This window comes from Phascolarctos cinereus, unplaced genomic scaffold (genome assembly GCF_003287225.1).
Source record: "Phascolarctos cinereus isolate Bilbo 61053 unplaced genomic scaffold, phaCin_HiC Scaffold_4;HRSCAF=312, whole genome shotgun sequence".
NCBI lineage: Eukaryota > Metazoa > Chordata > Mammalia > Diprotodontia > Phascolarctidae > Phascolarctos > Phascolarctos cinereus.
In genome coordinates, this window is record NW_027555847.1 from 589,372,508 (window position 1) to 589,385,086 (window position 12,579).

At 40.4% G+C, this 12,579-nt stretch overlaps 1 protein-coding gene across 3 annotated transcripts in view; it reads left to right on the plus strand.

Moving 5' to 3' along the window:
- The window catches only part of CPQ (carboxypeptidase Q), a 624,464-nt gene that overhangs the window by 469,942 nt on the left and 141,943 nt on the right, over positions 1–12,579 (plus strand). For all 3 annotated transcript variants that reach the window (XM_020968909.2, XM_020968914.2, XM_078153670.1), the window contains exon 6: positions 6,831–6,922. In XM_020968909.2, the coding sequence (XP_020824568.1) occupies positions 6,831–6,922 (92 nt within the window). The remainder of the gene's footprint in view (positions 1–6,830; positions 6,923–12,579) is intronic.

Below are 12,579 nucleotides of genomic sequence, written 5' to 3' on the forward strand. Positions count from 1 at the left end.
TCTGTGGTTTTAAAAATATTGGAAACTAAAGGATACCCATCAATTTGGAAATGGATGAACAAAATATGGTATGTGAATGTAATATTATACTATTGGCCTATAAAAAATGAGGGAAAAAGACAGCTTTAAAGAAATCGAGAAAGAATTGTATGAGTTGTTGCAGAGTGATATGAGCAGAGCCAGCAGAACAATTTATACTTTAACATCATTATTGTAAAAATGAACAATTCTGAAAGACAAGAACTCTGATCAACCAAGTGATCAGCTATGATTCCAGAGGCCTGATGGAGATGAGAGTAGCTCCTCTCATGACAGAGAGATGAGGGATCAGTCTGAAGAAAAACAAACGCATTTGTAGATGTGACCAATGTGGGAATTTGTTTTGTTTGATTGTACTTGGTTTCTGTAATTCTTCCATAATATGTTCTCCCCATCCCATCAGTTGATGAGGAGAGGTGCTAGGAAGAAGAAAATGAATGCCTTGTAATTTTTGGTTAGCTTCCCTGTGCTGATTTTTTCCCCGTCTCTCTTTCTTTTTAAATATTTGTTTAAAAGGATGGGTAGGAGAAGGGAGTGGGGTATGTTAAAAATGAACGTGATGTAACAAAAATAAGATAATTTTTAAAGTTTAGAATTACAGTGGTTTTCATAGAAAAGAGTGACGCCAAGGTGTGCATATGAGAATGGATTTGCTATTTAGGACAAATTAGGTTCAAGGTTAACTAATCAATCTAGGTTCACCAAGTTTTGTTTATATTTTGTGGATGTCCCCAACTTTTTTAGCCAGTCAGCCCTAAGCTATGATTTCACTGGGATAGGGGAACTCCCCATGTAGAAATGCCCTCCACTGATGCAGATGAATAACTCATCTGTTTCTTGGAGGCTCATAAATCTGTGTATAGCACCAAGAGGTTAAGTGAATTACCCATGATTAATTACACAGTATATGTTAGAAGCAAAACTCAAACCCAGACCTTCCTTGACTTCAAGGGTTGCCTATCCATTATGACATGTTACCTCTCTTCCCAAATATATTCCTGGAATCCTGGGATTATAAAGTTTAAAGAAGCTTAGAGATCAGCTAAGACCTATAATTTAGCTGAGTCTTGACTTTTTTTAATCACAAAACCTTGAGTGTTAAGTTCTCTGCTAATGTACGTCTTCTGGGTTGTGCCATATAGATGCTTGCAAGGGACTCTCCTTTCATGTTTCAGGCCAGTAGCTGCTAGTACATTGTAGCCTCAACTTTACTCACTGCTTCTTTATTATCTCAATATGACATCATTGGCCTTCTGGATGATTTGAAATGTGAAAGAGAATAATCCTGTACCATAATGACTTTCAAGTGGAACAGTAAATCTTTAGGGATAACCAGAGATTTTGCCTTTAAAAAATGAGTTTTCTCTAGTGTATTACCTGTTATTTTATCCCTATTTAGAGAATGCCATTTTAATCATTTTGCTTTTGGGTGCAGAAATGTGCAAAAAAATTATGGTGCTTTTACCATCCTTCCCTTGTAGATTATTATTGTGTTAATTATCTCTGTTCGGTATCTGCAAAGGTAGCACATAACGAACCATAGCTTATCCTTGGTTGACTTTTGTCTGTATTGCAAGCAAAATGTGACTTGGATTGAGGTGGCTCTAAGCCTTTTTGCTCTCGGAGAGATCCAAAGATTGTAATCTTTAGCTTCTCTGATTAGATTTCTGTCTTATAAAACTGCTTTCTGAGTACTGTGCCTGTGAACAGGTGATTTAACTCTATTCTGCACTAGGCAGTGTGCATGCAAGAATTCTTCTATACCCAGCACTAGGATGCTTTTGTGTGAAATTTCACTCCAAGCACTCATAATTAATAATTGCTAAAATTGACATAACACTTTAAGGTTTATAAAGAACTTTGCACATATTATATTGTTGTATCATCGGCTCTGTGAAGTAGATGCTATTGTTATCCCCATTTTGCACAAAGGGGAACTGAGATAGAGAGAAGTTAAATGAGTTACCCAGAATCACACATCTAGGACGCATCTGAAGGAGAATTTGAACTTAGATAAGGGACTATACTGGTTTGTTTATAGAGTTGTAAATGAGCTGTGTGTCAGGGTGTTCACAGTACTGTTCACAGTAGAAATATTTATGATCCTGGCACAGCAAACTCATGATCTAAATCCTTAATAAACTGGAAAATTTCCACAGGAGGGAAACCAGGATGTTGAAGGGCCTTGAGTCCACTTCACATGGGAATTAGTTGAAAGAACCAGAAATATTAACTCTGGAGAAGAGGAAACTCAGGGGAGATATCATGCCTGGGGTTAAGTATTTGAAGGGCTGTCATGTGTAAGAGGGATTACACTTAGTCTGTTTGGCCCCAGAGGACAGACCTAGGAGCCATGAGTGGACATTGCAAAGCAGCGAACTTAAGCTTTATGGCAAGAAAAACTTCCCCATAATTAGAGTCATCTCTAAGTGGAGCAGACTGACTGGAGACATAGGGAGGAGGTGTCTGAAGTTTGTCATGGATGTTATGGTGGGGTTTCCTTTTGCATATGGGTTGGACTGGTTGGCTGCTACAGTCCCTTCCAAATTTAAAATTTGGTGTTTCTTTAAAATACCTCATGAAATGTGCCAGGACTGATGGTGGGAAATAATCATTGGAATCAGCTTGAAGAAAAGATAGAGTTGGAAGTCACTCTAATTCTTACCTCCAGTACTCTTGCTCGGTATACTGTCTTGTATATTCATATTGAATATGGGCTTATAGGGGTAACAATAGCTAGCATCTATATAGGTTTATATAATGCATTTATACAGGTATATATATATATATATATATATATATATATATATACACAATATATATATATGTCTTTAATATATATGTATACCTGTGTGTGTATATGTATGTATACATACATATATTTACATACATATGTATTTAGGGTTTGAAAAGTACTTTACAAATATTATCTTACTTCATCTATACAACAACCTAAGGAGGTAAGTGCTATTATTATCTTCATTTTACAGATGAAGAAACTGAGGGAGAGGTTAAGTGATTTACCTAGGATCACATATCTAGTAAGTATATGAGGCTGGATTTGAACCCAAGCCTTTTTGTCTCCAGGTCCAGCACTTTATCCACTGTGCCATCTAGCTGTTTTTATAGATTTATAGCTAGAAGGATCCTTAAAGTGTCATCCAGGGCAACCTTCTCAATTTACAGGCCTAGATGATGAGGAAACAGGCTTAGAATGCTGAATGCCCAAGGTCATGTATGTAGTTGGTGAAATAGCTGATATATGAACCCAGATTTTCTGACTCCCAACTCTTTGTTCTCTCTGTTATAGGGTGTAGATAGGTGGTTGAGAAAGGGGAAGTCAGACAGATATACACAGAGAGGGACAGGGGAGAAGGAAAGAGAAGAGATAGGAGAGATGGGAAGAGAAAGAGAAGAAAGGGAGAGGAAAGAGAGAAGAGAGAGGAGAAAAAGAGGAGGAGGAGGAGGAGGAAGAAGAAGAAGAAGAAGAAAGAAGAAGAAGAAGAAGAAGAAGAAGAAGAAGAAGAGAAGGAGAGAGGAGAGAGGGAGGAGAAGGAGAGAGGGGAGAGAAAAGAGAGAGAGACATAGAGACGGGGAGGGAGGAGGAGAGACACACACAGAGAAAGAGAGATTTAGACAGACAGAGAGGGAGAGACACTGACAGAGACAGAGACAAAGAGACCAAGAGAGACAGAGAACATTACCTTTATGAAGAGCTTACAATGCCAAGCATTGTTATAATCACTGCAGATACAGGAAAACAAGGCAGTGTCTACCTTCAAGGACCTTACATTCTGATGGGGGAAAATAACTTATAAAAGGGAGTTTGGGGGTGGAGTGGAGGAGGATTGAAGGAGAGGGCAAGGCTTCTAGAAAGGGGAGAAGTCCAGAGAGTGAGTTGAGCTTAAAGTGGACTGGGGCCTCTCTGACCTCAGGTCACAGCTATCACCAGGGATGGGAAGGCTATTAGAAAAAGTCGAGAGGCCTAGAGAATGAGTTCGGCTGCTTCTCATGCAGAGTGGATTCTTTATATTCCCTTTGTGCCCATCTCAGAATTGTCTGTGTGCATTATGACTTAAGCTAATCACTGCTTGTGGCCTGCTGGTGAGGTAGAACCAGGGGCAGATAGGTGGTGCAGTGGAAAGAGCACGGGCCCTGAAGTCAGGAGAACCTGAGTTCAAATCCAGCCTCAGACCAAATACTTGACCCTTACTAGCTGTGTGACCCTGGGCAAGTCACTTAATCCCAATTGCCTAAAAAAAAAATAGCATTGTGGTAAGATAGAACCAAAGCAGGATCCTCCCTACACATAATCCATTTATTCTACTTGAGGCAAGTTTTATATTTTTCTGGTTTTTATTATTTCTCAAGAACATCATTTAGGTGTACTTAAAATGGAACATAGGGGTGTAGCTCAAGGGCTAAGCAGAGAGTTGTGGTCATTTCATCTAACCTCCTCCTTTAAAAGATGAAGAAATGAAGACTGAAGAAATTAAATGACTTTCTGAAAGTCAGACAGGTGGTAAGCATCAGAACCAGGATGTGAATAACAACAATAGCGACATAAGCATTTAGGTCAGCACTTTAAGGTGTGCAAAGTACTTTGCATGTATTATCATATTTGATCCTCACCACAACCCTCTGAGGGAGGTGCTCATTGTAAGTCCCATTTCACAGATAAGGAAACTGAGACTGAGAAAGGTTAAGTGACTTACCTAGGGTCATTCAGCTAGTGTCTGAAACAGGATTTGAAGTTACATCTTTCCTATTCCAAGTCCTACACTCTGTTCACTGGGGCCCCAAGTCCACCACTTGAACCAAGTCTTTTTACTCCAAAGTCACTGCTATGTCCCCTGGACCACACCGGCTCCAAATAGAGTCATTTACAATAGTGAGACATTTTTATCTTATCATGCAGCCATCTTAGAGAAAAGTAATTAAGAAGCAGACCTTTTATAGATAGTTGTTAGTGATCATGCCTGTGCTGCCTCAATGTAGTAAATAGTTATTCTAGGATTTTTTGTTTTTTGTTTTTTTGTTTTGTTTTTGAGGCAATTAGGGTTAAGTGACTTACCCAGGGTCACACAGCTAGTATCAAGTGTTTGGTCTGAGGCTGGATTTGAACTCAAATCATCCTGACTTCAGGGCCGGTGCTCTATCCACTGTGCCACCTAGCTGCCCTTAGTTTTTTGTTGTTGTTGTTGTTTGTTTGTTTTTGTTTTTATTTTGTTTGTTAAGGCTGTCCTGGGGAGGGCAAGATCTAAGAGGCCTACCAAGCTGAGAAGGCTTTGAGGATCGTCCTGGGACTCTACTTTACGTCTGTCATCCAAGTACCAGCCTAGGTAGTTTTGGAAAGGGTTCATTACCAGCTTGGCTACTCAGTGAGGAATTTTTTCATTCACATAAAAAAATGCTAACATGTGTAAAGTACTTTGCAAACCGTAAAGCCTTTGTGCAAATGTTATTATTGCTATTATTAAAAGTCCCACCTCTAATGCTTACAACAATACCAGAGGTATTCAGCAGAATTCATAGAAGGGAGACCTTAGCTTAAAAAGGCCAAGGTCTCCCCCTGCGTCTGGGGTCATCTCAGATTGTTCTGACCTATGTCTTGCCACTGGACTCAGATGGCTCCAGAGGAGAGGGTGAGGCTGATGACTGCACAGCCCTGCCTCATGAAATCTAATTCACTTGCAAGTCAAGACATTACCTTCCTAATACCATTGGTCCTCTTTGAGAATGAACAACAGTAGAAGGAGACAGCTAGGTGGTACAGTGGATAGAACACTAGCCTTGGGGTGAGGAGGACCTGAGTTCAAATGTGGCTTCAGACACTTACTACCTGTGTGACCCAGGGCAAGTCACTTAATCCCAATTGCCTCCCAAAAACAAACAAACAAAAATGACATAGAAGGGTGGAGACATTGGGGTAGGGAATGCCCAACACTGAGGAAATCACAGATCCTGTAAGTATTGAGGGGAGCTGAGGCTATAGCTATGGCTCATGTACTTTCTTAATTCCAAATTAGTGGTAGCTACCAACCTTTGTGCATGCTATGAGACAGGTATTATGTCCCCTTTGCATTTAACTCACTGTCTTGGTTACTGAAAGAATTATCTTAAAGGCAGTAAAATAGCTCTGACTTAAGGAACCCAAAACCACATTCCCGCTGCCTCGTAGCTCATCCCCTTCCTGGGTGTAGCATGGATAGCTTTCCTTGGTTGTTAAGATACAGCAGCATAGGAAAACCCATTTTCTTCCCTTCTTTCCCCTCCCCCTCCCACTTTTCTCAAGTCAAGATACTTAGAGCTCCTGAGTAGAGCCTCGATTTACTGCTGGGTTTCAATTACTGCCATTGTAAGGTCACTGGATCCCTTCCCTTGACTTTCCTCCTCCTAAACCTGATTGAATTCTTCAGAAAGTGCTTTAATAACCCACAATAGTCACCTCTGGCTAGTAGGCTGTGGCAGTCCATTGTGCTGCCATGCAGGATGTCCAGATAAGGGTGTGATTACAGGCCCTGTGCTTCACAGGCCTGGAGAGGGCATTTGTCATCATTGCTTTCTCTGTTAACCCTATCTGGAGAGCTATGTGGATGGGGCTTTTGTTGGCTCAGTGAGCCATACCTGGAGTCAGGCACTGCCAGGGCAGGGTAGAGGAGGGAGAAAGAAGAGGTGATTACTTCCTGTCCCTCTTTTCTCCAGAAGGCAGAAAATCAGCTTGGTTGAATGCAAAAAGTAAAAAGAACTGGACACCCACAGTGTTTCATTTGCTTAATTGCTTTTCCTAGGGCTGAGGCCAAAAAGGACCCTGCGCTTGGTACTGTGGACTGCTGAGGAGCAAGGTGGCATTGGTTCACTCCAGTATTACCAGCTGCACAAGGTAAAAGCTGAGCTTGGTAGAATTCTGACGTCCCTGGTTACCATCTCTCTTATGTATACACAGGTACAGTGTTGGGTGCCATTTCTATACCTTCGTTAGGCTTGGCAACTAATTTTGACTTGTCTAGAAGAAGCAGAGAGACCATGTCGTAACTCTGACTTCATCTTATAGACTTTTGCTGTCTTGTGTATGTGGCACTGATATCTAAAAGATGTGGGATTGGTGAATAAGAATTGAAGGGAATGAACACTATGCTTGGAATTTATTGGGTCTGCAACCTGGGTGGGGGTGGGGTAGGTGGCACAGTAGATAGAGTGCTGGAACTGGACTTAGGAAGACTCATCTTTGTGAGTTCAAATCTGTCCTCAGTCACTTTCTAGCTATGTGACTCTGGGTAAGTCATTTAACCATGTTTGCCTTAGATTCCTAATCTATAAAATGAGCCAGAGAAGGAAATGGCAAAGCACTCCAGTATCTTTGCCAGAAAACCCCAAATGGGGTCATGAAGAGTTGGACATGACTGAAACGACTGCACAACAATAACAAAAACCTTGGGCAAGTTGCTTATCCTCACTGAACCTTAACTTTTTCATCTGTAGAATGGGGAAATAATGCTTATTTCATAGGGCTGTTGTGAGGATCAAATGAGGTCCTGTATGGGAAAGTGCTTCTTAATTGGAAAGTATCATGCTTGCTACTGTAAATTTTTTGTCCAAGGATAGGGGATTAAGAGGGAGCTCAGCTGGTTCAATCAGATAGGCAGCCTTAAGCTTTTAAGCACATGTATTCTTCCTCACTTAATATGGCTATTCTGGTGAATGCTCTGAATAACAATAACAACAACAATAGCATTTATATAATATTTATGTGCTAGACACTGTGCTAAACTCCTTACAAATATTATGTCATTTGATTCTCACAGCAACTCTGAGTGGTAGGAGCTAACATTGTGCCTATTTTAAGGCTGAGGAAATTGAGATTTAGTCATTCGCCTGAGGTTACACAGCTTGAAAATGTCCAAGGTTAGATTTGAACTCCGGTCTTCCTGACCCTCTTGACCATTGCACCAACTAGCCAACCTTCTAAGCTCTGAAACAGCACAAGCAATGGCTTTTTACCACTGTGTGTGTGTGTGTGTGTGTGTATGTGTGTGTGTGTGTGTGTGTGTATGTGTGTGTGTGTGTGTGTGTGAGTGTGTGTGTGATCAGTCATTTCAATTCTGGCCAACTCCATGTGATCCCCTTTTGGGGTTTTCTTGTCAAAGATACTGGAGTGGTTTGCCATGTTCCTCTCCAGCTCATTTTATAGATGAGTCAAACAGGGTTAAGTGACTTGCCCAGGGTCACATCACTAGTAAGTGTCTGAAGCTGGATTTGAACTCAGGAAGAAGAGTCTTCCTGACTCCAGGCCAAGTTCTCTGTCCACTGTGTCACCTAGCTGCCCATTGAACCACCATAGAGACCTATGAATACACACACACACACACACACACACACACACACACACACACACAGATTGAAGACCCAAAAAGAGCAAACCAGGAACCCCATGAAGGGCACCTTAGTGCTAACAACATCCAAGCCCAATCTAATTCTCTGCCTACCCCCTCACCACATACACTCTCTTTGTTTGCCCCCCCCCTCCTAGAGCAGTGAATCTCCTCACTAGACTTCCAGAGACTGTACCCTGAGGGAGTTAATCTACTCAGTTTTGAAATTTTACCTTGGGCCTGAGCTGTCCTAATTGAGGAAGGCGAATGAAGTCTCTCTAAACACAATATATCCAGGGGACATTAGACATCGTATCCCCAGTCACCCACCAGGAAGCCAGCCCTACTCAAGCATCTTACTATATGCCCTGTTGCCTGACCATACCTTGTTTCCCTCCTCCTGCCCTCTTTTCCCCTCTTTTTGGTCTTACACTTACAATACCACTACCATCATTGGTGCTAAAGGGCAAAACAGTTGACTGCCTTGTGGCTCTGTTCAGAATCCCTGTGATTGCCCAAACCAAAACTCTATCCCCCATCCCTTTCTTCTCTGTATGCATTGTTTCCCTCACTAGAGAAAGCTCTTTGAGAGGAAGAACTAGCTGCTTCTTCTGGAAGTCTGGTGGTCAAGAAGGTGCAGCTTCATGTCTGATAACAAGAAAATGGCCAGAGTCCTCTGAGGCTTAGGTAGTGGGTTAAAGTTCACAAAATGTTTTCCATGTATTATCTCACTTGAGCTTTATAAAAACCCTGTGAAGTGAAAACTGCATGTATTATCCCCATTCCAAGGTGAGGAAATTAATTAGTGAGAGATTAAGTGACTTCTCACCTGATCATACTACTAGGTTATTAATTATCTCATTAATTGATTTGATGATTCTCTGGGATTTTCTAAGTATATCTTCATTTCTTCTACAAGTATGACTAATTTTGTCTCTTTGTTGCCGATGGTTGTGCCTTTAATTTATCTCTCTTCTTACTGTTATTAGTAGCATTTCTAGAACTTTGAACAATAGCAGCAGGGGAGGCAGCCTGGCATTGCTTCTGTATGTATTGGGAAAGCTTCTAGCATTGTCATTGATAAATTATGTTACCTTTGGGTTTTAGATGTATTCTTTTTATCTCATAAAAATGGCCCTTCTATATCAAAGATTCATATGGGGTTTTTTTGTTTTTAGCACAAGTGAATGTTTTCAATGACTGTTGGTCAACTAGTAGTCCTCTTTCCTTGCCTTATCCATCTCTTCCTGGTATTAGGATAATATTTGTTTCATAGAGTTTGGTAGAATCTTTTCTTTCTCAACTTTTTATAATAATTTGTTATTAACTGCTCTTTAAATGTTTGATGGAATTCACCTCTAATTCTGTTGAGACTAGTTCCCCCCATAAGTTCTTTATCACCTGTTCAACAGTGCATAGAACACGGGACTTGAATCGGAAAGACCCCAGTTCAGATCCTGCCTTAGGTGCTTATTAGCTGTGTGACCCTAGGCAAGTCACTTAAGTTCTCTTAGCTTCAGTTACTCTGTCTGTAAAATGGAGATTACGATAGCATCTACTTCCCGGAGTAGTAAGGGATCAAATGAGATTTCTTCTTCTTCTTCTTCTTCTTCTTCTTCTTCTTCTTCTTCTTCTTCTTCTTCTTCTTCTTCTTCTTCTTCTTCTTCATCTTTGTCTTCTTCTTCTCCTCCTTCTTCCCTTCCCTTCTCCTCTATCTCCTTTCCCTCTCTTCCTCCTCCCTCCTCCTCCTTCTTCTCCTCTTTCTTCTCCTTCTTTTTCTTCACCTTCTCTTCTTCCTCTCCTCCTTCTCTTTTTGTTATTAATGTCACCATTATTATTAACACCTGATATTGTGCTGTTCAAGAACTACCCAGTACTCTTTTCCACTGTACCACACTGCTTCTGCCAGGCCCTGCCAGGAATAGAAAGATAAGAAAGAAATAGCCCCTGCCTCAAAGAGGGCATTCTGCTGTTAGACTACAGCTCATGTAAAGGTAAGAAAATACAAGTTATACACTTGGCAGTTCAAGAGGGAAGGAATGATAAACAGCAAATCGAGTCTCTTCTCTGGGTCTCCATTTTCTCCTTTGTAAAATGGTGTTGTTAGATGTTCTCTGAGGGTCCTTTCAGATCTGAAATTTATGATCTAAGTTGCTTTACGCTTCCTATTGTCAGTTCCATATCTTTAAAATGGGGAACACAGTGTATTAAAAACTGTTCCTTACCCACTAAAAACCAACAAAAAACCCTCCAAATCTAGGTCCCCCCATCAATTTCAAAATCTATTTGGTAGTGAAAGTACTGCAAAAGCTATTTCTTAAGGAACTTTCCTAGGCCTAGGCTATCCAACTGGAAAAATAAAATAAAATGGGGTATTACTTTTTATTGTTTTCTAAACTTAATAATAATTTTAGCTTTGTGCCTTTTATAATAACATATGACATTTACCTAGCACTTTAAGTTTGCAGATCTTTCTACCAAGAAAAACATGAAATTAAAAGGAAATTGAATTATGTGGCAAACCCAGGACCCAGGCTCATCTATCATTTTCTAAATTGTTTCTCTATATAAACTCTGTGCCTTTTCCATTAATGGTATAGATAAATCATGTGTGACTATAGATTGGTTAATTGGCAATAATGACAGAGAGGTAATGGTGCTACTTAAATATTAGCACAATTAATACTATTACTTTGGGCTTAATTAAACTGTTTTGAAGCCTATTGGGATAAGTATAATGAGTGTGCAAAATGCTGGTCTTTTATATAAACAGTTATCACTGAAATGTGTCTATAACACTTCTCAGGGAAATAACCTTTTTGACTAAAATGTATGATAAGGCAGCAAATAGGAGATGCTATCTGAGAAGGGAAACAAACAAGCGTTAGAGTTTTCCTGGAGTTTAGAATTAGCTGTTAATGAAGCTATCCCAAGTCTCTTTGAGCTAACATCTGTTCAGTGTCAGAACAGGTTTGTGCAGAGAGTACCAGTTCAGTGGCCACACCCTTTTTACCCCTTGCATCCTTTCTTTTGACGGCTGCTGCCTGTCTCGTCCACTGTTAAGTGGAAATCTCCATTCCATTTCCCTGAATTAGGTCTAGAGGAGCCAGGAAGAGGAAAAAAGCAGCCTGGTATGGTAGAAGAAACAGTGACTCTAGAGTTGAGAGGATCTGAGTTCATCACACTTCAAAAGATTGCTACCTATGTGATGATGGGCAATTGACTTGTCTTCTGCTTCCTTATCTATTTTTTTAATCTGAGGAGTATAAAATAGCTTCTGCTATCATTGCTACTTCTAGAAAGGTGATCCTATGACCCTGTTGGTAGTAAGAAAACCCTATGGTCAAGGCAAGAGCCATTTTAAAATTTTGAGTTCCAAAGTCTCTTCCTCCCTCCAGCTCCTCCCCTACCCATTGAGAAGGCAAGCAATATGACAGTCATATGAAGTCATGCAAAACATTTTTCCATATTAGACATGCTGCAAAAAAAGCAAGTAAAATAAAGAAAGTAAAAACCAATATGCTTTAATCTGCATTCAGAGTTCATTAATTCTCTCACTGGGGGTGAATAGCATTTTTCATCAGTAGTCCTTTGGAATTGTCTTGGATCATTGTATTGGTCAGAGTAGCTAAGTCTTTCACTGGTGAGCATTGTTACAATATTGTTGTTACATGTTCTCCTGATTCTGCCAGCTTCACTTTACTTCAGTTTAGGAAAGTCTTTATTGAGATGATTCTTCATTGGCTCCCTGTTTCCTTTTACTGTTGCCTGTCTCCAATCAGGTGGCACTAGTAGAGTAACTCAACATGCTCAGGAAAGAGGTTGCCAGAGGGATGTTATAAATAACCTGAATTCTTAATTGAAAGATTGAGGACCAAGTTGAGAGCAGCTAAGTGGCGCAGTGGACAGACTGCCAGACCTGAAGTCAGGAAGACTCATTTTCCTGAGTTCAAATGTTACTAGTTGTGTGACCCTGGGCAAGTCCCTTAACCCTGTTTGCCTCAATTTCCTCATTTGTAAAATGAGCTGGAGAAGAAAATTACAGACCACTCCAGTATCTTTGCCAAGAAAAACTTCAAATGGGGTCACAGAGAGTTAGATACAACTAAAATGACTGAACTACAAATCACATTACCAAGAAGCATCAGGAATTCTATGGCATCTGAGC